The sequence below is a fragment of the Panthera uncia genome, unplaced genomic scaffold (assembly GCF_023721935.1).
Source record: "Panthera uncia isolate 11264 unplaced genomic scaffold, Puncia_PCG_1.0 HiC_scaffold_1181, whole genome shotgun sequence".
In the NCBI taxonomy this organism is placed as follows: domain Eukaryota; kingdom Metazoa; phylum Chordata; class Mammalia; order Carnivora; family Felidae; genus Panthera; species Panthera uncia.
In genome coordinates, this window is record NW_026057790.1 from 13735 (window position 1) to 38822 (window position 25088).

The 25088-nt window shown below is 45.3% G+C and overlaps 1 protein-coding gene across 1 annotated transcript; it reads right to left on the reverse strand.

The window, feature by feature from the left end:
* Nucleotides 1-1412: 1412 nt before the first annotated feature.
* LOC125916799 (cytosolic 10-formyltetrahydrofolate dehydrogenase-like) lies at nt 1413-24208 on the reverse strand. The gene is made up of 5 exons (XM_049623085.1): nt 23382-24208; nt 22510-22580; nt 19400-19505; nt 17852-17939; nt 1413-3269 (listed from the first exon to the last, which is right to left on the reverse strand). Exons 1-5 carry the CDS (start codon nt 23517-23519, stop codon nt 3082-3084), a joined length of 591 nt encoding a protein of 196 aa, XP_049479042.1. The 5' UTR covers nt 23520-24208; the 3' UTR covers nt 1413-3081.
* Nucleotides 24209-25088: the final 880 nt, after the last annotated feature.

The window sequence follows — 25088 nt, forward strand, 5'->3', positions numbered from 1 at the left end:
GCTATTTACATTCCCACCAGCAATGCATGAGAGAGCCGCCTCTTTCCAACATTTTATCTTTTCACTGTTTCAGTTCAACCAGCTCTTCTAACAGGTGGGGAGTGATTACTCAGTCAGTTGTCATTTGTGTTTACCTCATGGCTAGTGATGTAGAACATTTTCTCATGTGCTTATGCCACCTGTATGTTATCTTTGCTGAAATGTTTCTTCATGTCTTTTGTCCATTTCCTATTTGGAAAATGTTTTCCTTATTATTTGTTGTTACTCTTTGTTGCATTCTGAATTTTTTTATACTGTGCAGATACAAGTTCTTTGTCACATGTGTGGTTTGCAAACATGTTCGCCTCGTGTAGAGCTTGTATTTTTATCCTATTAACAGGATATTTTTTTAATGTTTATTTATTTATTTTTTTTGAGAGAGAGACAGAGTACAAGTGGGTGAGGGGCAGAGAGAGAGAGACACAGAATCTGAAGTAGGCTCCAGGCTCTGAGCTGTCAGCACAGAGACTGATGCGGGGCTCGAACTCATGAACAAGGAGATCCTGACCTCAGTTAAAGTCAGACACTTAGCGGACCGAGCCACTCAGGTGCCCCTACATTATTTTCAATATAATTTCTATTATATTATAATAATTACAATTATGATTATATTTATTATTTATATAATTAATATAATTATAATGATTATATTTATTATTTGTATAATTATAATTATATTAATTATTTATATAAGTAATATAATTATATGTTACATTAAGTTAGCTAATAAACAGGCTCTTTAAAAGAGCAAAATGTTTTAATCTTGATACAGTCCAATTCACCATGTATTTTAGTTTCTGAATCTTGCTTTATTGCAATGTGTAAAAATACACTAAGTTTAAGCCAATGGCTAAATATCCATAATGCACTTTCTCACAGTTGTCTAGGGTAGAAATCCAACAAGGGCACCAGTGTGGTCACGTTCCGGGGAGACTCATCTTCTTGGCTTGCAGATGACCACCTTCTGGCTTTGTGCTCACATGACCTCTCCCCTGTATGTGTGCATGGAGACAGAGTGCCAGCTCTCTGGCATCTCTCCTTGTAAGCATGCTAACTTCATCATGAGGGTCCTAAACTTGTGACCTAACATAACCTCGTTATCTTCCAAGGCCCCACATGCAAGCTTATGGGGATAGAATTGGAAAATTGTGAATGGGGTGGGAGCATAGTGTAGTCCATGGCATGTTTCTTGGTGGGTTTCTTGAGGTTTCAACTCTTTGGTATTTACTCATTTTCTTAGATCATTAGGGTCACATCTTTTGTCAAATTTGGGCAATCAGCCATGTTTTCCTGAAACAATTTTTTGATTTTCCTCTTGAAATATATTTTTAGTCCCTACTTTTTTATATTTTCTCTTTCTGAGATTCCTGTGACATAAATATTAGGTTTTATTCTTTGTGGTGTCTGTGTGTGTGTGTGTGTGTGTGTGTTTTAAAAATTGTAGTCATTATACTTTTCAGTTGTAGTTGTTGATTATGTACTTCTTTACACCTTTCTTCCTTTCCTGAGACTTATTCTCATTTGTTTCAAACACATTTGTAATTGCTCGCTAAAACATTTTTTTAACGATGTCTCCTTTCAAATCCATTGGGAATCCTAACTCCTAGGTCATCATTGGCTTTGAGGGTCTGTGAATCATGTGACATATTCAAGATGACATTTCTCTGGGGTTTATTTGGCGAGTGTTCTTAATTATTCATCTTTCATATTTGGGGTGTGTCATAAGACTCTGGATGTTCTTAAATCTGGTGTGTTAGCAAGTGGTGGGTCAATAAGACTGTGACTAGCAAATGCAGCCCCAGTTCTGTGCCCAAAGCAGAAGGAGTAAAGTGAGCCCTGGCCAGACACAGCTGGGAAGATACAGGGCAACCTGTGTGGAAAGTCACATCATCGTGGCTTTCTTCTCTCCAGGCAACGATGAGTGCATAGGGTAGCTAAAACACATCGTTTGCCAAATGTATTTCCAAAGATGGAAGGATAAGTACTTGTAAAGACCAAAAGTCTGGTTGAGAGTGGGAATTATTGAGGAAAAGTGTGTTCTGTGTATTGAGGGCATTTGAGAAGTTTAGTTTATTCTAGTGGAAGTAGGCAATGATGGGTTTTAATGGGATGGTTGTCATTGATGTTGGGCTTGCTCAAAGCTTACATCAAATTGGCTCCTCTTACTGGTGTCTTTAGCCTAAATATCATCCCCCCCAATACCTGCCAAAGGGAGCCAGGTCAGATAGAGGAGTGAGACCTGAACTGGTGCGCTGACTTGTGTGAGACATGACACATCCACTCTAGCCACACTTCCCGAATGCCTGCTTGGGAATGACCTTTGCCTCATGCCCACCACCACAGTGGAGTCACAGAGGAATGTGCTGGTGGTCAGCTCATCTGGCAACCTCAAGGCCAGTCCCTCCCTCTCTCTGCATAAACTTGGGACAGGAGTGGGGTCCTCTGACATTCACCTTGGCACTCCATAGGAGATGTGGAACACTCACTATTAATTACAGGATCTGGGGTCTCATGTTCTTCCTTCAGACATACACCCAAGGCCATTTCCATCCCTAGTCCAGCCTTTTCTGGGGAGCATGCCCCATGTGCTTGTTTCCTGACAGGTTAGTTCTTCCTCTCTTTAGGCAAAACCAGCATCTTCACTTACACTGGAGAACACAGCGACACAGAATGGCTGGAGTAAGTTGACTTTTCAGATCACCCCAATTAGACAGGATGAGGGGAATATCCTTGTACCTCTCAATGTATGGATCAGTCATTTCAACCCAGATAGGTCCCTCCCAGAACACTTTCCCCAATATTCCATCAGTCTGGCCCCAAAGATGGGGGAGCCCATTCATTATGGGCTAAGTAAAACATATCTTTGGGAAGTTTTTTTGTTTTTATTTTTTGTGTTTTTCCAAAATTAACCCTGACCCTTTCCTGCAAGGAGTCGTTTTCCTGAAATGGAAGTGATGTCTATAACCACTTCGCAAAGTCAGACACTTCAGCTCCACATGGGAATCTTGAAGATGAGTTCAGCTTGTTCGTGCTGCGCGCCCCTCAGTGTGGCAGCAGTGGGAGGACCGGACTGCAGGGTGGAGGACTGGAGGGGCTGAGACAGGTACAGTTGAGCAATGCCCCCGATAGACTCACCAGAAACAGGGTTGTGAGGGCGTCGCAGGACAGTGAAGCTGAAGGTGGACCATGGGTGCACTTGTAGAAACCTTTGTAGACATCTTCTTTCTGCTCTGAAAATGGAGAATGCACTGTGCAGTTATACAAATCCATAGAGATGTTCACACCAACTCCCCTTCAGCAAATGGCTCACGAACCATGAGATCATGACCTGAAGCCGAAGTCAGACACTTAACCGACAGAGCCACCCAGGCGCCCCTAAAACGTAAACATCATTAATCACAATCCACTGTGATTTATTTTAGGAATGCATGGGTGGTTCACAATTCACAGGTAAAACAATTTTATAAATCATATTTAAAAAGATGAAGGGTAAAAACCATACGATCATCTCTATAGATACGGCAAAGCATTTGACAAGATACATCATCTGTTCATTTTAACAACTCAACAAAGTGGGTTTAGAAAGTATATACCTCAACATGAAAACGGCCATATATAAAAATAAAACATGCTAACATACTCAATGGTGACAAAGTGAAAACCTTTCCTCTATGATCAGGAAGGAAGTACAAATATCTACTTATACCACCTTTGTTCAACATAATACAAAAAGTGGTAAACATAGCAATAGGACAAGAAAAAAGAAAGAAAAGTCATCCAACATGGTAAGGGAGAATGAAAACTTACTCTTTGCAGATGATATGACACTATATAAAAAAACTTAATGAATCTACCAAGAAACCTTGGAATTGAAAATTAATTCAATAAAGTTATAGAATACACAATTATTATGCAGGAATCTGTTCATTTCTATACTCATGATGATGTAGCAGAAAGATAAAAAATCCCAGCTACAATTGCACCAAAAAGAAATTATCGCTGAAGACTTCCATAATCTGAGACATCCAAATCCAAAAGATATAGAGAAGCCCCATCAAATTCAACAAAACAAGCCAAAATCAAATACATATTGTAATAAAATTTGGAAAATATAGAGATAATAAAAACATCCTGAAAGTATAAGAAAAAAGAAGTCCAACCTATAAGGAAAGACAAGTGATGTAACAGCAGACTTCCCCCACAGAAACCAGGCCAGCAGAAGGGAGTGGCATGATATATTCAACACACTGAATGGGAAAAATATGTAGCCGAGAATACTCTATACATGAAGGCTGTCATTCAGAATAGAAGAGATAAATGGTTTCCCTGACAAACAAAACTATATTGGTTCATGAGCATTAAACGAGACCTTCAAGAAATAGTAAAAGGGAATTCTTTGAGTGAGAAAGACAAAAACAACAAAGACTAGAAGGAAAAAGAGAAAATCTCCATAAGCAATGACAAAACAAACATGGCAGTAAATTAATAACTGAAAATAGTCACTCTGAATGTCGACTGCATGCTCCAATCAAGAGACATAGGGTGTCAGAATGCATAAGAAAAACAACACCCACGAATATGCTGCCTTTAAGAGAATCATTTTATACCTAAAGACACCTGCACATTGGAAGTGAAGGGATGGAGAGATATTTATCATGAAAATGGATGTCAAAAGAAAGCCAGAGGGGCAATACTTACATTAGAGAAACTAGATTTTAAACCAAAGGCTAACAAGAGATGAATAAGGTCGCTCTATCATAATAAAGAGGTCTAATTAACAAAAAGATCTAACAATTGTACACATTTATGCCCAAATTGGAACACTCAAATACACAGAACAGTAACAAATACACAGGAAGTCATTAATAGTATTAACAGATGTTAAGGCCACAATTACAGCTGTGGACAAATAATCTACGCAAAAATCAACAAGGTAATAATGGCTATTTAAGACACACCTGGACCAGATGGATTAGCTGATATATTCAGAACTATCCATATTAAAGAAGCAGACTACACATTCTTTTCAACTGCACATGGGACATTCTCCAGGGAGGATCACATACTAGGTCACAAATAAGGTCTCAATAAGTACAAAAAGATTTAGATAATACCATGATTATTTTCTAACCACCATGCTATGAAACTGGAAGTCAGCCACAATTTTTTTTTTAAAAACCACAAATACGTGAATGTTAAACAACATACTGCTAACGAATAAATGGGCCAAATAAGAAATTTGAAAACATAATGAAAAATATATGGAAACAAATAATAATGAGAACACAGCAGTCTAAAACCTTTGGGGGGCGTCTGGGTGGCTCAGTCGGTTGAGCGTCCGACTTCGGCTCAGATCATGATCTCACAGTTCATGGGTGTGAGCCCCTCATCAGGCTCTGTGCTGACCTCTTGCTCAGAGCCTGGAGGCTGCTTCAGATTCTATGTCTCCCTCTCTCTCTGCCCCTCCCCCACTCACTCCTCTGTCTCTCTCTCAAAAGTAAATACACATTAAAATTTTTTTAAAAAAGAATGAATGGTGAGTGATTTTAGCATCTTTCCATGTGTCTGTTAGCTATCTCTCTATCTTCTTCAGAAAATGGCTATTCCTGCCTTGTGACCATTTTTAAGTTGATTATTTGTTTTTTTGGTGTTCGTTTTTATAAGTTTTTTTAATCCATTTTGGATACTAACCCTTTATCAGGTACGATGTTGGCAATGACTTCTCCCATTCTGAAGGCTGCCTTCTAGTTTTGTTGATAATTTAGTTCACTGTGCAGAAACATTTTATCTAGATGAATTCCCAATACTCTATTTTTCTTTTATTTCCCTACCACAAGAGACATGTCTATTAAGAAGTTGCTTCCAGAGGGGAAGATGGCGGTGTAGGAGGACACTGGCCTCACCGCGTCCTACTGATCACTTAGATTCCACCGATATCTGACTAAATAACCCAGAAAACTGCCAGAAGACTAGCAGATCGGACTCTCCGGAGGTAAGCATAGACAAGAGGCTCACGGAAGAGGGTAGGAAGGGCAGAGAGGTGGTGCCCACTACACGGATTGGCGGGAGGGAGCCAGGGCAGTGGAGGGGCGGCCCGCCCCGCAAGGCAGAGCCCCCGAATCCTGGCTTGCAAAAGTGGAGGGGCCGGACCATGTGAGTTCTGACAGCCAGTGGGACTTAACATCTGGAATGTTAAAAGTCAACAGCTCTGCTCTCAGAGAGCAGGGAGGGTGAGAGGACTCCAGGAGGGAGAGTTGTTGCGCCCAGGAAGACAGAGCTCAGCTCAGCAGGGAACAAAGGCACTGGCAAGACCAATTTCCCTCTCCCATCCCCCAGCTGAAATTCCAAAGGGAACCAGTTCCCATCACCGAACTTGCTTGCACCCCCCAAATGCCCAATGTTGTGCTTCTGTGGATCCATCTCTCTGACTGGCCTGTCTCCCTCATGGTGCTCTAGGGCCCCTCCCACAGGGGACCACCGGTGGCAAAGCTAGCTAAGCCTGAACCTCCAGCCCCTGTGCACCTCGCAGATCCACCCCTTCTAATACGCCCTTGGCCAGTTCCCATCGAAGCAGCACCACAGGCCTGGCAGTGTGCAAGTAGCCCCGACAGGGGCCACACCACAGTGAGTCCTGCCCCTGGGAGAGGGGAAGAGAAGGCACACACCAGTCTGACTGTGGCCCCAGCGGTGGGCTGAGGGCAGACATCGTGTCTGACTGTGGCCCTGCCCACCAACACAAGTTACTCCAGACAACACAGGGGGGATAAAGAACCTATGTGTTGAGAGATAATGGAAGATGGTGGCGTAGGAGGACGTTGGGCTCGCTGCGTCCTGCTGATCACTTAGATTCCACCCACATCTGCCTAAATAACCCAGAAAACTGCCAGAAGACTAGCAGAACGGAGTCTCCGGAGCCAGGCGCAGACGAGAGGCCCACGGAAGAGGGTAGGAAGGGCGGAGAGGCGGTGCGTGCTCCACGGACTGGCGGGAGGGAGCCGGGGCGGAGGGGCTGCCCGCCGGCCACGCAGAGCCCCTGAGTCTGGCTGGCAAAAGCAGAGGGGCCGGACGGAGTGTGTTCCGACAGCGAGCGGGACTTAACATCCGGAAGGTTACAAGCTAACAGCTCTGCTCGGAGAACGGGAGGGCTGGAGGACAACGGGAGAGTTGTTGAGCCCCGGACGACAGAGCTCAGCTTGGCGGGGAACAAAGGTGCTCGCCAGAGCCATCTCCCTCCCCCATCCCCCAGCCAAAACCCCAAAGGGAACCGGTTCCCGTCAGGGAACTTGCTTGCACCACGCAAACACCCAACGCTGTGCTTCTGCAGATCCATCCCTCTGGTGGCAGGTCTGACTCCCTCTCAGGGCTGCAGGGCCCCTCCCGAAGCAGATCTCCGAAGGAAAAGCAAGCTGAGCCTGCCCCTCCACCCCCCGTGCACCTTGCCTACCCACCCCAGCTAATACGCCAGATCCCCAGCACCACAAGCCTGGCAGTGTGCAAGTAGCCCAGACGGGCTACGGAACCCCACAGTGAATCCCGCCCCTAGGAGAGGGGAAGAGAAGACACACACCAGTCTGACTGTGGCCCCAGTGGTGGGCTGGGGGCAGACATCAGGTTTGACTGCAGCCCTGCCCACCAACCCAAGTTACTCCAGGCAGCACAGAGGAAGTGCCCCGCAGTCCCGCACCACTCCAGGGACTATCCAAAATGACGAAACGGAAGAATTCCCCTCAAAAGAATCTCCAGGAAATAACGACAGCTAACGAACTGATCAAAAAGGATTTAAACAATATAACAGAAAGTGAATTTAGAATAATAGTCACAAAATTAATCGCTGGGCTTGAAAACAGTATAAAGGACAGCAGAGAATCTATTGCTACAGAGATCAAGGGACTAAGGAATAGTCAGGAGGAGCTAAAAAATGTGATACAGGAGCTACAAAATAAAATGGAAACTACCGTGGCTCGGACTGAAGAGGCAGAGGAGAGAATAGGTGAACTAGAAGATAAAGTTATGGAAAAAGAGGAAGCTGAGAAAAAGAGAGATAAAAAAATCCAGGAATATGAGGGGAGAATTAGAGCACTAAGTGATGCACTAAAGAAAAATAATATACGCATAATTGGTATTCCAGAGGAGGAAGAGAGAGGGAAAGGTGCTGAAGGTGTACTTGAAGAAATCATAGCTGAGAACTTCCCTGATCTGGGGAAGGAAAAAGGCACTGAAATCCAAGAGGCACAGAGAACTCCCTTCAGAAGTAACTTGAATCGATCTTCTGCATGACATATCATAGTGAAACTGGCAAAATACAAGGATAAAGAGAAAATTCTGAAAGCAGCTAGGGATAAACATGTTCTAACATATAAATGGAGACTGATACGATTAGCGACAGATCTCTCTACTGAAACTTGGCAGGCCAGAAAAGAATGGCAGGAAATCTTCAATGTGATGAACAGGAAAAATCTGCAGCCGTGAATCCTTTATCCAGCAAGTCTGTCATTCAGAATAGAAGGAGAGATAAAGGTCTTCCCAAACAAACAAAAACTGAAGGAATTCGTCACCACTAAACCAGCCCTACAAGAGATCCTAAGGGGGATCCTGTGAGACAGACAGCACAGGGGAAGTGCCTGCAGTTTGGAGTCACCTCAGGGACTACCCAAAATGATGAAACGGAAGAATTCTCCTCAAAAGAAACTCCAGGAAGTAGCGACAGCTAATGAATTGCTCAAAAACGATTTAAGCAATATAACGGAACAACAATTTAGAATAATAGTCATAAAATTAATCGCTGAGTTTGAAAAAGGCATAGAGGACAGCAGAGAATCTAATGCTACAGAGATCAAGGGACAAAGAAATAGTCATAAGGAGCTAAACAATGCTACAGATGAAGTGCAAAATAAAATAGAGGTGGCCATAGCACGGATTGAAGAGGCAGAGGGACAATAGGTGAATTAGAAGGTATAATTATGGAAAAAGAGGAAGCTGAGAAAAAGACAGATAAAAAAAAATCCAGGAATATGAGGGGAGAATTAGAGCACTAAGTGATGCAATCAAATGGAACAATATCCGTATCATAGGAATTCCAGAAGAAGAAGAAGAAGAAGAGAGAGAAAGGGGCAGAAGGTGTACTTGAACAAATCATAGCTGAGAACTTCCCTGATCTGGAGAAGGAAAAAGGCATTGAAATCCAAGAGGCACAGAGAACTCCCTTCGGAGGTAAGCTGCATTGATCTTCTGCATGATATATCACAGAGAAACTGACAAAACACAAGGATAAAGAGAAAATTCTGAAAGCAGCTAGGGATAAACAGGCTCTAACTTACAAAGATAGACCTATAAGCATAGTGGCAGACCTATCTACTGAAACTTAGCAGGCCAGAAAGGAATGGCAGGAAATCTTCAATGTGATGAAGAGAAAAAATATGCAGCCAAGAGTCCCTTATCCCTCAAGTCTGTCATTCAGAATAGAATGAAAGATAAAGGTTTTACCAAACCAACAAAAACTGAAGGAATTCATCAACAATAAACCAGCCCTACAAGAGATCCTAAGGGGATTCTGTGAGTGAAATGTTGCAAGGAACGCAAAGTACCAGAGACATCACTACAAGCATAAAACCTACAGACATCACAATGACTCTAAACCCATATCTTTCTATAATAACACTGAAAATAAATGGACTAAATGCTCCAACCAAAAAACATAGGATATCAGAATGGATTAAAAAAACAACAACAAAAACAAGACCCATCTATTTGCTGTCTACAAGAGACTCATTTTAGACCTGAGGACACTTCAGATTGAAAGTGAGGGGATGGAGAACTATATATCATGTCACTGGAAGTCAAAAGAAAGCTGGAGTAGCCATACTTATATCAGACAAACTAGACTTTAAATTAAAGGCTGTAACAAGAGGTGAAGAAGGGCATTATATACTAATTACAGGGTCTATCCATCAGGAAGAGCTAACAATTATAAATGTCTATGCGCCAAATACAGAAGCCCCCAAATATATAAAACAATCAATCACAAACTAAGCAACCTTATTGATAAGAATGTGGTAATTGCACGGGACTTTAATACTCCACTTACAACAATGGATAGATCATCTAGACACAGGATCAATAAAGAAACAAGAGCCCTGAATGATACATTGGATCAGATGGACTTGACAGATATATTTAGAACTCTGCACCCCAAAGCAACAGAAGATACTTTCTTCTCAAGTGCACATGGAACATTCTCCAAGATAGTTCACATACTGGGTCACAAAACAGCCCTTAATCAGTCTAAAAGAATTGAGATCATACTTTCAGACCACAATCCTATGAAGCTTGAAATCAACCACAGGAAAAAGTCTGGAAAACCTCCAAAAGCATGGAGGTTAAAGAACACCCTACTAAAGAATGAATGGGTCAACCAGGCAATTAGAGAAGAAATTCAAAAATACATGGAAACAAATGAAAATGAAAATACAACAATCCAAGTGCTTTGGGATGCAGCGAAGGCAGTCCTGAGAGGAAAATACATTGCAATCCAGGCCTACCTCAAGAAACAAGAAAAATCCCAAATACAAAATCTAACAGCACACCTAAAGGAAATAGAAGCAGAGCAGAAAAGACACCCCAAACCCAGCAGAAGAAGAGAAATAAGAAAGATCAGAGCAGAAATAAATAATATAGAATCAAAAAAGTGTAGAGCAGATCAATGAAACCAAGAGTCAGTTTTTTTAAAAAAACAAACAAAATTGATAAACCTCTAGCCAGGCTTCTCAAAAAGAAAAGGGAGATGACCAAAATAGATAAAATCATGAATGAAAATGGAATTATTACAACCAATCCCTCAGAAATACAAGAAATTACTAGGGAATACTATGAAAAATTATATGCCAAAAACTGGACAACCTGGAAGAAATGGACAAATTCCTAAACACACACACTTCCAAAACTCAAACAGGAAGAAATAGAAAACTTGAACAGACCCATAACCAGCAAAGAAATTGAATCAGTTATCAAAAATCTCCCAACAAATAAGAGTCCAGGACCAGATGGCTTCCCAGGGGAATTCTACCAGACATTTAAAGCAGAGGTAATACCTATCCTTCTCAAGCTGTTGCAAAAAGGAGAAATGGAAGGAAAGCTTCCAGACTCATTCTATGAAGCCAGCATTACTTTGATTCCTAAACCACACAGAGACCCAGCAATAAAAGAGAACTACTGGCCAATATCCCTGATGAATATGGATGCAAAAATTCTCAATAAGATACTAGCAAATCAAATTCAACAGCATATAAAAAGAATTATTCACTATGATCAAGTGGGATTCATTCCTGGGCTGCAGGGCTGGTTCAACATTCGCAAATCAATCAATGGGATACATCACATTAATAAAAAAAAAGAAAAGGACCACATGATTCTGTCAATTGATGCAGAAATGGCATTTGACAAAATTCAGTATTCTTTCTGAATAAAAATCCTTGAGACAGTCGGGATAGAAGGAACATACTTAAACATCATAAAAGCCATTTATGAAAATCCCACAGCCAATATCATCTTCAATGGGGAAAAACTGAGAGGTTTCCCCTGAGATAAGGAACACAACAGGGATATACACTCTCACCACTGTTGTTTAACAGAGTGCTGGGAGAGTGCAATCAGACAACAAAATGAAATCAAAGGCATCAAAATTGGCAAAGATTAAGTCAAGCTTTCACTTTTTGCAGATGACATGATATTCTACATGGAAAACCCGAAAGACTCCACCAAAAGTCTGCTAGACCGGATACGTGAATTCAGCAAAGTTGCACGATACAAAATTAATGTACAGACATCAGTTGCATTCTTATACACTAATAATGAAGCAACAGAAAGACAAATAAAGAAACTGATCCCATTCACGATTACACTGAGAATCATAAAATACCTAGAAATATACTTAACCGAAGATGTAAAAGATCTGTACAATGAAAACTATAGAAAGCTTATGAAGGAAATTGAAGAAGATACAAAGAAGTGGAAAAATATTCAGTGCTCATGGATTGGAAGAATAAATATTGTTAAACTGTCAATACTACCCAAAGCTATCTACACATTCCATGCAATCCCAATCAAAATTGCACCAGCATTCTTCTCGAAGCTAGAACAAGTAATCCTACAATTTGTATGGAACCACAAAAGACCTGAATAGCCAAAGTAATACTGAAGAAGAAGACCAAAGCAGGAGGCATCACAATCCCAGACTTTAGCCTCTACTACAAAGCTGTCATCATCAAGACAGCATGGTATTGGCACAAAAACAGACACATAGACCAATGGAATAGAATAGAAACCCAGAACTAGACCCGCAAATGTATGGCCAACTAATCTTTGACAAAGCAGGAAAGAATATCCAATAGCAAAAAGACAGTCTCTTTAACAAATGGTGCTGGGAGAACTGGACAGCAACATGCAAAAGAATGAAACTAGACCACTTTCTTACACCATTCACAAAAATAAACTCAAAATGGAAAAAGGACCTGAATGTGAGACAGGAAACCATCAAAACCCTAGAGGAGAAAGCAGGAAAAAAACCTCACTGACTTCAGCCGCAGCAATTTCTTACTTGACACATCCCCAAAGGCAAGGGAATTAAAAGCAAAAATGAACTATTGGGACCTCATGAAGATAAAAAGCTTCTGCACTGCAAAGGAAACAACCAACAAAACTAACCAAAGGAATGGGAAAAAATATTTGCAAATGACATACCGGACAAAGGGACAGTATCCAAAATCTATAAAGAGCTCACCAAATTCCACACTGAAAAACAAATAATCCAGTGAAGAAATGGGCAGAAAACATGAATAGACACTTCTCTAAAGACGATATCCAGATGGCCAACAGGTGCATGAAAAAATGCTCAATGTCACTCCTTATCAGGGAAATACAAATCAAAACCACACTCAGATATCACCTCACGCCAGTCAGAGTGGCCAAAATGAACAAATCAGGAGACTATAGATGCTGGAGGGGATGTGGAGAAACGGGAACCCTCTTGCACTGTTGGTGGGAATGCCAACTGGTGCAGCCACTCTGGAAAACAGTGTGGAAGTTCCTCAACGCATAGGGGCACTTGTACCCCAATGTTTATAGCAGCACTTTCAACAATAGCCAAATTATGGAAAGAGCCTAAATGTCCATTCACTGATGAATGGATAAAGAAATTGCGGTTTATATACACAATGGAATACTACCTGGCAATGAGAAAGAATGAAATCTGGCCTTTTGTAGCAACGTGGAAGGAACTGGAGAGCGTGATGCTAAGTGAAGTAAGTCACACAGAGAAAGACAGATACCATATGTTTCCACTCTTAAGTGGATCCTGAGAAACTTAGAACACCATGGGGGAGGGGAAGGAAATAAAAAGTTAAGGAGGGAGAGAGCCAAGCCATAAGAGACTCTTCAAAACTGAGAGTAAACTGAGGGTTGGTGGGGAGTGGGAGGGAGTGGTGGGTGGGTGATGGGAATTGAGGAGGGCACCCCTTAGGAGGAGCACTGGGTGTTGTATGGAAACCAATTTTTTTTAACATTCATTTATTTTTGAGACAGAGAGAGAGAGAGAGCATGAACAGGAGAGGGTCAGAGAAAGAGGGAGACGCAGGATCCAAAACAGGCTCCAGGCTCTGAGCTGACAGCACAGAGCCCGATGCGGGGCTTGAACCCACGGACTGCGAGATCATGACCTGAGCCAAAGTCGGACGCTTAACCGACTGAGCCACCCAGGCGCCCCAAAACCAATTTGACAATAAATTTCATATCTAAAAAAATGAGAATGTTGCCTTGGAGGTGAGTCTTTAGAGAAGACAGGGTGGAAACTCCACCCCAGGCAGATGTGGTCAGGAAGGCAGTGTTCCTGTCCTCCAGCTCCCAGTTCAGGGATATGACATCTCACTGGCAGGGGCAGGCCATCACCATATTTCACCTCCTTCTACTCGGCATTTTAATTTAGTTAAAACATTTTTTTGAATTTAGTTTTGTGAGACAGAGAGAGAGAGAGAGCAAGAGAGAGACAGAGAGAGACAGACAGAGAGAGATAGACAGAGCATGAGCAGAGGAGGGGCAGAGAGAGAGGGAGACACAGAATCCAAAGCAGGCTCCAGGCTCTGAGCTGTCAGCACAGAGCCCGACATGGGGCTCGAACCCACAGATCACAAGATGATGACCTGAGCTGAAGTCGAACACTTAACTCACTGAGCCACCCAGGCACCCCCAACTCTGTGCTTCAGTGGCTAAATTCCTGCTGAGTATGGCTTCCACCTAGTCCCTACTCAAAAAGTGAAGGCTCTAACCCAGGTGTGGCAGGCTGAGACTATTGGGAACACATCTGCCTAGCCCCAGCTCCCTCATAGGGCCCATCACCTGTGCCAGAGGTTCAGAGATTTGGGGCAGGGGAAGAAGATTTCTGTAAGAACAGAGAGCTCCTAAAAAACACTGACTTTATTTGAAACTGTGGTGAAGTTCAATTTTAAGGGCCCTCTCAAACACAACAGAGACCTTGAGGATGAGCATTTAAGAGAAGGCTGATAGCTCTATGACAGCATTCGGGTAAACCACAGGTCAGTTTACTAGAGAGAACCACGGGAGAGCCCTCTGGGTAGAAACAAACCTCAAAGGCTGGCCTCAGAAACTACTCCTGCAAAGGGGTCCAAATTTACTTGGAACCTATCGTAGAGCAATTGATGTCCCAGGGCATTGTTGGAAACGGTAGATCAACCAGACTTCAGTTAGCTGATCTGAACGGCCAAGTATGACCAAGTATGACCAAAAGGACAGATAGCAATGGACAGACCAGGGAAAAAGAGAGCGATAGAAAGCCCTGCTGAAACTGCTATCATCCCACACTCAAGGCTGTGCTCCCTGACGAGTCACATCACTGATTACACACCACAGGGAAAATAGACTTCACTCAAATAGCCTGGCCAAGTCACTAAAGACATAAACAAGCAAAAAATGAAAATGAACGTTGGGAAGGGAAGAAGAGGATCAGTACCCAGCACTGGTACAATATATTACCTAAACTGTCCAGCTTTTAGCAAAGCTATGATGCAAGCAAAGAAATAGGAAAGTATAACCCATCACAGGTAAGAAAAAAATAAGCAGGCAATATAAGCTGAGCAGGCCCAGATGTCATACTCAACAAAGGGGTCAAAGCAGGCATTATATATATATATATATATATATATATATGTTCAAAGAACTAAAGGTAACTATGCATAAAGACCACACTTGTCTCATCAAGTAGACAATATCAATAACAAAATTTTTAAGAACCAGGGAGAAATTCTGGAATGAAAAAGTACAGTAAATGAATTAAAAAAAAAATCAGTAGAGTGGCTCAACAGTAGGTTTAAACTGGCAGAAGAAAGAATCAGTGAACTTTAAGATAGTTAGACATTAAGTAATCTAAAAACAGAAAAATAATTTCTTTAAATGAAAAGAGCCTGAGAAAGGAGTGGGTTACCATGAAAGACACCAACATACACATAATTAGAGTTCCAGAAAGGGAGGAAAACAGAAAGGAGCAGAGAAAACTTTTACAATATCTAATGGCTAAAAAGTTCCCAAATTTGATGAAAACCATTAGTCTAAACATCCATGAAGCTCAATGAATTCCCTGTAAAATAACCATAAGGAGATCCACTCTCAAACACGTTTTAGTAAAAATGGTGAAAGACAAATCCAAAAGAAAATTTTGGAAGCAGCAAGTGAAAAATGACAAATTGTATATAAAGGAACCCCAATAAGATTAACAGAAACATCTGATTGCTCATCAGAAACAACAGAGCCTAAAAGGTAGTGGGATGATGTATTCCAAATACTGACAGATAACAAAACTGTCAACCAAGAATCTTATATTTAGCCAAGTTGTCTTTCAAAAAGTAAAAGCAAAACATAAAGGCATTTCCAGATAAACAACAACTTAGATAATTTGTTGCTAACAGACCCACCTTATGACCATACTGAAGGAAGTTCTTCAGCTGGAAGCAAGTGACTCAGACAGTGACTTAAATTCATCAGAGAGCGCCAGGAAAGGTAATTATATAATTATAAAAGACAGCTTAAAATGCATGGTGTCTTTCTTTCCTTAACCGATTTAAAAAGCAATTGTATAAAAACAATGTGTACATAAGTGTATTGTTGGATTTACAACAGCTATAAATGAAATATATTTGAAAATAATCAGAAAGGAGGTAGGCGGGAGCAAAACCGAAAAGGAGTAAGGAAGTGATACCAGAGTAATTCAACAACAGGAACAAATGAAAAGAACCAGTAATCTCAATAAGGATAAGATAGCAAACTATGTAGTTATATATTTACTCCCCTTTCTCTTTAACTTCTCTCATAGACATAAAATTATATAAAGTTGTAGCAATGTACTATTGCGATTGTAACATATATCAACGTGATGGGTGCACAAAAATATGTGATATAACAGCACAGAGGTCCTAGAGCTATGGAGGAATAGTATTCGTATATTTTCCTGGAAATACACTATCATAAAACTGAAGTATTTTCTGATAACTGAAGAAGTGTATGGTAAATCCTAGAGAAACCACTAGGAAAATACCTAAAAATTCTATTGTGAAAAAAATCATTAAAAGAATTAAAATGTTCCACTGGGAAATATTCAGTAACGTATAGAAAGCCGTAAAAGAGAAACAGAAACAAAAGACAGGAGACACAGAAAGTAAAAAGTAAAATGGCAGACATAAATCCACTATGTCAATAATCACAGTACATGTGAATGGATTAAACCATCCAGTCAGAAACTCAGAGACTCTCACACTGGATCAAAACAAGATCCACATATATGCTCTCGAAGGAGACATCATATAAATATGTTGCAAGTAAAGGATTGAAAACAATACATCATGCAGACAAAATCCACATGAAAGCTAGAGTAGTTGTGCTCATATCAGACGAAGCAAACATGAAGACAAAAACTATTATAGAAATAAATGGGGGCATTTATAATAATGAAAATATTAATTTAAAAATTATGAGGGCAAAGTTCTCTTTCAATGCTTTCCTTTAAATGGCAAAAAATATAAATGAATTAAACTTCCAACTCGAAAAGTTACCACAAAAGCACATAGGAGAACACAGAAGGAAATAAAAACGATAAATGCGGAAAAAATAAGACAGAATAGCAATGGGATGGGTAAAGTAATTCGAGAGCTGTTTTGTTGGGTTTTGTGTTCTGAGAGGAGTACAGGGATAAACAAGAACTTTTCACAAATTTAATCAATTTTAACAGAGCAAGAAAAATGAAAAGTATAACGAAGTATTATAGCAATCAAAGGGAGAATCAAAAAAGGAACCAATTATAAGAAATTATTGATACAACTCTATGCCAATGTATTTTAAATGTACGCAACAAGGGACAACATTTCCAATAAACTAGACCACTAACCACAGAAGAAACTAAATAAGCAATTTTATGTAATACCTCCATACATGCTCTAAGCCTAGAATGTTCTACAGTCTCTTAAATATAATGATTCCCAAGTTATGTAATTTATTCCAGAACACGTATAAACACACAAAAAAGAGTGGAAAAAAATTGGGCAAAGATTTGAAAGCAAGAACCCTTCCAGGTCTGGGTCTCTCCCACCCTGGGAGAGGGCCATCTTCCCGCCAGGCTGGCCACCCCCACTGGATCGCTGGGCCCCTGATCACTCTTCCCCACTGGATCACATCATGCAGCAAGCCCTGTTCTGACCCAGTGCATCTCTGACTTCCTGGAGCCCTGGTGTCCCCACATGCCCCTGTCCACACCCCTTACCAGATCCGAGGAGGATGTTGACTACGCCCTTGGCCATGTCAGCCTTCAAGGTCAAATCTGTAAACTTCAAGGCTGTGAGTGGAGTCACCTGGGAAGGCAGAGAAGGCTGGGTCAGGAAGGACCGGGAAGTGGGGCTCTGCCTTCCTCTCCCAGCAGCCGAGGTAGCAAGCAGGGAGAAGCAGTCATGGCAAGAGGACCCTCCGGGGAAAGCCCCATCGTAGCGGGTACCACCAACCCAGGCAGCTTCCCCACAGCTCCAGTGGAAAGTGGGGAGTAAGGCCTGCTCCCTCCTGTGTCTTCTAGTGCCTTCTCCTGGCAGGCTCCAGCCTTGTAGCCAGGCCTGGCCCCTTCCTGAATGTTCGTACCTTCTTCATTCAGGGCGTGGAGCGATCCAGGACTGCCTGGAAGCACCTCAGTGCCAGGCAGTGCCCGGTGCTCCCTGGTGGGTGCGAGGTTCTAATTACCACCTCGTGGCTGGAGGCCGTTGCCCTCCCCAGCCCTGTGAGCAGGGTCTCCTCTTCTAACCCAGGTAATCTTCCTTCTAGAGGTTGGGTTGTGCCCCGCCCACCACGTGGTCTTAGGCTGAGCCACAAAATCTGTGGGGTGCTGGCCCTGGGAGGGCACAGGCCTGCTACCGGGCCTTCTAGGGACAATTCCTGGATCTGTGCACAGCAAACCCCAATAACGCGACAGGTTATGGGTTGCTGCCATGCTCAAATAAGCGAATGTATGCAAATTTTTAATTTTCATATAATTTGTTATGCACTAAAATGCTGCCGCAGGGTGAATACTGTAAATGCTAGCTGTCGCTATTGCAGGATTTTAAATTATAACTTTCTTGGAGCCAAGCTGCCCCAGAGCAGCCAGGAGACCTCCTGGGCACGCTGTCCAGAGCCACATGATGGAGCATCTTGCCTTCAGCCCCTAACACCCCTGGGGGCAGGCAGGGGACAGGCTGTTACGTTCAGTATACAGGTGAAGCAGCCGAGGCTCGTGCAGGGGGTGTCCTCATCCCCAGGGGACCCTGCTCAGGCCCTTCCAGCTTGCCTGAGTGACCCCGACATCTACCTGTGCAGCTTCTGTGTGAGGGGCTGAGGGGGGGGGGGGTGCAGGTGCACAAATCCCACAACTCCTTGCTCCCTCCAGGACTTTCAGGCGCTGAAGACAAATAAGGCACCAAAGCTTTCTCAGAGTATGAGGCCTGGACAAGGGATACCAAACAGGGTTTCGGCTCCCCCAAATCCAGAGGGCTGGTGTCTGTGGGAAAATCCCTAACTCTGCACACCAAGTAGCTGCAGGTACACACACAGCTGACCTGACTCAGCCACCCCATGGTCGAATGAATGGACGCTGCCTACAGCCCACACTGACCCCTGCTGCGTGCTGCCCCCCGCCTCTGTGAGCGGAGCCCATGGAAGGCCAGCCCTCATCAGCAGTACCCTTCCTCCCTTGAGGAGGTACCAGTCCTGGGTGGGCAGAGGGCCCAACGGGGCACCTGCCTCCTCCTCTACAGTCCATAGGCCCCACCTGGAACACACCCAGACCCACCCGGGCAGGCTTGATCGCCACTGTGTTCCCAGCAGCCAGGCAGGCGGCCGTCTTCCAGAAGAGCATCATCAGGGGGTAGTTCCAGGGGATAACGATGCCACAGACCCTGTGGTACAAAGAAGTGGGTCTTCGTCTCTCCACTCGGCCTGGGTGCCAGACTGCACCTGCCAGCTGCTTCCTGTCCCCAAGCCTGACCCCTTTTCCACTCCAAGCATCTTGATATCGTGCCCAAGGTCCCCCTGAGAGAGCTCACCCCTGGCCTTCCAGTCCCTGATGGGGCAGTATGTCTGGCGTGGCAACAGCCCCTCTTCCTGGCAGGGTGCAATGCCAGGGAACGTGGTTTCTCATCGGAACTGTCAGACCTGCCTAAGGACAGTCCAGTAGGGCAGGACACCAGGCAGTGAGGGGTTGACAGCAGGCAGGGCCAGGGAGAAGGACAGGGATCACCCAGGTGGGCAGAGAGAACATGGGAGACAGTTGGAAATGGGTGGGCCAGGAGGAAGTCGGCGAGGGTCCTCTTGGGTGAGGCCAGGGTGTAGTCCCATGGAGAAAAGGAAGCCGTCAGCTGGGGAGGCCTAACAAGGCTTGTCTGCTTTGCCTTAAGAGATGGTACCCAGCATCAGTGTGCCCCTTGGTCCCAGAGAAAGCCTCTGGGTGAGCAGTGTCTCCATCAAAGGGAAGCCCCTCATGGTCCTGGGGGGGCCTAATGGTGACACGTGTGTGGTCCCAGCAGGCATGAGGCCCTGCTTTCCCCTGACTCCTATAAAACCCAGGGCACGGTCTTTGTCCGTGTCAGACAATTAATGAGCCGGTCCACACAGAGCAGCTCAGGCTGCCTAACTTGTTTTCTTCATCATATTCATGATCATCACCACCACAGAATGTTTCCCTAAAGAGGACTTAGCTGAACCCAGGAAGGGGGAAGAGCGTGTGTGAAGGCTGAGGTCAGGACAATCTGGGGCCCAGCACACCATCCTGGGAACAACAGGGTGCACTCAGGGGTTTGGAGAGCCACCCCCCACCCCCATGTACACCCAGCAGACCCAACAGGACGAGAAGGCGGAGGGAGCACGGTGAGTGTGTCCAGGGAAGAGGGTGAGGTCATCAGGGTTGTGGGGGCTCCAAAGGAGAAAAGACATCATGAAGTCCCACTGTCATAGCTGAACTGTACTCCCCAAAATTCAGTTGAAATCCTAACTCCAGAACATCCTTATTTGGAAATTGGGCCACCTCAGATGTACTTAGGTAAGACGAGGTCATACTGAAATAGGGTGTGTACCTAACCCAATAGGACTGATGTCCTTCAAAAAACAGAGCCATGTGAACAGACAGACATGCACAAGGAGGACGCCAAGTGAACATGAGGGCAGAGATCGGGGAACACCCAAGATCGCCGGTAAGCCACCAGAAGCTGGGGGAGACGCCTGGAGCAGATTCTCCCTCATACCCTCAGAAGAAACCAACACTCTGACACCTGAATCTGGAACTTCCAGCCCCAGAATGCTGAGGCAACAGATGTGTGCTGCTTGAGTCTCTTCGTTTCAGTACTTTGTTATGGCAGCACAAGCGGATGCATAAACCCGCCCATATAGGGACAACTTTCCCAGTCCCCCAACTCCCTGGGAGGCTCTGCATCAGTGTCCTCCTCAGTCTGATGGCGACAGACTCCTCGGGAGGCATCTGCAGGAGCAGTGACCATGCAGATTCCTGTGACTGGCAGCCAGGTGGCCCCTGGTCCCCCTGACCAGCCCTTCTCAAGGTCTGCGCCCAAGGAAGGGGCTCCGAGCACATGGGCTATGCAGGGCTCTCACTCTGACGTCTTGGCAGGGTTGTTCCTTGTTGTGGGGGCCTGTCCCGGGCCTACCTATTGTGTCCTCTGGGGGACAGGCTGGGTGGGAACCCCTGCCCTGGGGTCAATGCCACATCCCACCCAGGCTGCCCCCTCTCTGGGGGCTACAGGACAGGGTTTTCCTGCATCCTCAGCCGACTCTCCCGACAGGGGCTGCCCTCACCAGCGGGCCTGTCCTTCAGGACCTGGTGTGGTCATCTGTACTCATTTCTGTCAATGCAAATGACAGCTGAACACATTCTCCTTCTGACACACCCCCCCCCCCCACATTCCCAAAGAAGCCGAGTGCCCTTGACCACCATCCACAGGGAGGTGAGGGCCCTGCTGGTGGATCCCAGAGGCCCCACGTTGCAAGGGGCACAGGGTAGGTGGGAATGCCTGCTGGGTGCTGACCACTCTGGGCCTCTGGTGCACCTTTGACGATTTTAGAGGGCATTCGTCAGTGTGCTTCCCTCACACGAGTTTCTCCTGGAGCTGTTCCGCGCGGTCCCCACAGCTCTCTCTGTCCCAGGCCTTCGCACAGCCACGCGCCAAGCCCCGGTTAGGAGGCCGCAGAGTTCAGCACGGGTTGTGCAGGGTTTTGCTCTCAAGGCCCCAATCTGGGGACTGAACAGTCACTGCCAAGTTGCCTTTCACAAAGGTGGACCCTCTGTCCCACCCCAGGCAGTGTGAGGGGGCTTCTCTCTCCCTAGGCCTTGGGACCATCTGATGGTGAGGCGAGGCCCCTCACGTCTGGGTTTAACATCATGTCCCCAATTCCTAGTCTTTTCTATGTTGATTGGGCAGGTGTCGGTCTCCTGTTGAGCACTGGTTCCTATCCTTTGTCTATTTCTCTACTATTTTTACACTGCTCCTGGGTGCCCTGTAGTTCTTAATTTTCTGCATATTCATCATTATAATCTTTGCAGATAAAATTTTTCAGGTGTGCCCTCTGTTTCCCACTATGACCCTGACTGATACACGGCTATTGTGGGGATTAAGTAAAATTACACTTATAAGGTCATCGAAACGGTGCTTGGCACAGAGCAGGTACTTTAAATGTGAAAGCTGTTTTATTTGCTGGAATCTAAGTCCCCTGAGGGCAGGCATTGCCATCAGTTTTATCATTGTTGTATACCCCGCACCTGGAATGTATGGCATGTAGTAATTGGTGAATAAATAGTGTTTGATAGACGCGTGAAAAAGGGATGAGCACTCACACTACGAATCACGCGAAAAGTGCATAGTGTGTGGTGAGTCTTTGCCCGGCGCTGTGACTCACCCAATAGGCTCCTTCCCGGTCAAGGCCGGGTTGTGGCTTGGTCTGGCCTGGTGGATGGGGATGGTGGAGCCCTGGAAGAAGCAAAGGGAGTCACTGGTAGGGGGCTCCATGGTTTCCTTCCCCCTTCCCCCTGGGCAGCCAGACTGTGCTTGGCCTGCACCTCTCAGCCCCATGGAGAGGATAAGAGGCGTTTCTGGCAGAGACCCCAATGAACCTGTTGGTGATGGGTATCTCTGGGAAGGGTTGACCCATCCCTGCCTCCGGTGGGCAAACCTCTGGAAATGGCTCCTAAGGTCACTGATCCCTGGGATCCAGGACGTGGTGAGCTACCCCTTCTGCAAAGATGCAGGATTGCACAGTTGACCTTAGGATAGGGAGACAATGCAAATGGCCCCAGCATGACCTCGGGAGCCTCCACAAAGGCAGAGTTTTCTCCAGTTTAAGAGAATCTGAAGGATGCCAAGCCTGAGAAAAGCAAGGGGAGTAGGGGGCCAGAGTGAGGCCAGAGCAGGGCCTGCGTTAGCCTCAGCCAGCAGCCAGCAAGGACCTGGACCTTCAGTCCCACAACAACAGGAGCTGAGTTCTCCAACACCTGAGAGAGGCAGGCCTGCAGGCAGGGTCTCCCCAGAGCTCCAGGTAAAGCCCAGCCTGGCTACACCTTGACACTGACCTTGTGAAATCCTGGCATGGAACCCAGCCAAGCCTGCCTGAACGCCCCATCTGCAGAAATGGGAGCTGATGGTTGTTGTAAACCAATAAACTGGGGTCATTTGTTGTGCAGCCTATCGGCTAACACACTGCCCTAGAGTTTCCAGCTGAGCCCAGCTTGCCTGTGTGAGCTCTCACTTGGTGGGCAAGAGCCTCAGCCCCACCTGAATTTTGTCGCACCAGCCAGCAAAGTAGCGGAAGGTCTGGATGGACGTGCCCACGTGGGTCTTCAGGGCCAGTGTGAAGGCAGTGCCTGCATCCAGAGCCTTCACGGTGGCCAGTTCTTCCTGCTGCTGTTCCATGAGGTCCGCCAACCTGGCCAAGGGGTGGCGGAGGGGATAAGGAGGTCACCATCCAAAAAGGCCACCCCCTCTGTCTCTGGACAGCCTTGACCAGGGGAAAGCATGTCCAGCTTCAAGCACCAGCAGATCCAGTGGAGCGTGCCCCCAAGGATGGCATCTGTGGGGAGGGAGAGGTGGGATGATGGGAGAGATTCAAGGGAAGGTTCGTCTACACCGCGCCCTCCTGAAGTGTGAACTCTCTGAAATCCAGTTGCCCTCCTGTGATTCCGGTGGGTGTGCTTCTGTGGACGGCCTGGGAATTAGATCTTTGCCCCCTTCTCTGATATAAAGGAGCCCAAAGAGCAGAGTGCTCAGGGGACAGGGTGCCCCGAGGAAGGTGGAGGCCTCAGACCCAGAGCGGCTCTCAAACCTGTACATGGGAGAGCTCTGGCCCAGAGACAAGTCTGGGACGAAAGACTGCTGACCAGCTCCTCTCTGCATTCAGCCATGGCCTGGCCTAAACACCCCAAGTACACACTCACACTCCCTGGGAAGCCAACCCTAATTCCTGCCCACTCTACACCAATCACGTATCCCTCCAGTGTCCTGATAGCAACCTCTACCTGTCTTCAAACCTTGCGTGACTGTTACGGATACTCACTTAGTTGACTATTCCGGGACTATTTGGTTCTCCCTGAGGCCTGGGACAGGATTTGATCTCCTGCTCCCTACGGACCTCCTACAGCCACTGGGCACACAGTCAGTATGCAGCATAAGGCTTGTGGGTGACACTGTGGGCCTAACAGACACAGGCAATCTAGTTGCATAGCCACATGGTTACTTCAGACAGTGACACATCCAGGGAATTCTCTAGTTAAGAATAGCCAAGGTGTCAATCAGTTTTTGAGAAGCATTACAGACCAAATAACAAAAACACCATGTGGTGGCATTTCAAAGCCTAGGGTTGTATCAACTAGAAAAACAGATATGTCACAGGTATAAATCTGTATTATAAACAAGCCACAGTTGGCCTTTGTGAATTGGCCTCTAGTTGTTCAGCTCTTCACTGCAGGGTGAGACCTGTCAGCTTAAAAGCTTGCTGGATACACATTTATGTCTCCAGTTATTTGAAACGTAGCCCAAACAAGCAGACTTTAGCTATTTAAAGTCGTCTTGCTTTGCATCCCCCACTCGACAGCTATTATCGTTGGAGAGATGGACAATGCTCTTACAGCTGCTGCCTTCCCAGCCCTCTGACCCAAAGATCCCTGCTCTGCTGCTGAACAACATTGCCAGGACTCGGGAGCCCCCCTCTCTGATCACCCAACCTCCAAAAGTTCCTTTGCACCCTTCCCGTTCTGAGTAGAGACCGCCCCACTACAGTCTCTGGAGGGTCTCCCGCTATGGGGGTGTCGCCTCCTGAAGTCTGTTGTGCTTTCTGCCTTCTCATAGTCCTATCTTTTCCCTCGATCAGCCCCAAATCCCTCCAATTCTGCCAGACAGTGTCACCTGCATGTGATGTGGCCAGGTCACAAAGCCCTGAAGTAACTATCACCTCAGCACGCCATTTGGGAGGCTCGGGGAGGAGAA

Coding starts and splice junctions, on each gene's coding strand:
- LOC125916799 (XM_049623085.1), bottom strand. CDS start 23,519: ATGGAACAGCAGCAGGAAGAACTGGCCACCGTGAAGGCTCTGGATGCA. Junction 19,506..22,509: donor ACCGGGAAGGAGCCTATTGG/GTGAGTCACAGC, acceptor TTTGTACCACAG/GGTCTGTGGCATCGTTATCC. Junction 3,270..17,851: donor CAACATCCTCCTCGGATCTG/GTAAGGGGTGTG, acceptor CTCCATTTTCAG/AGCAGAAAGAAGATGTCTAC.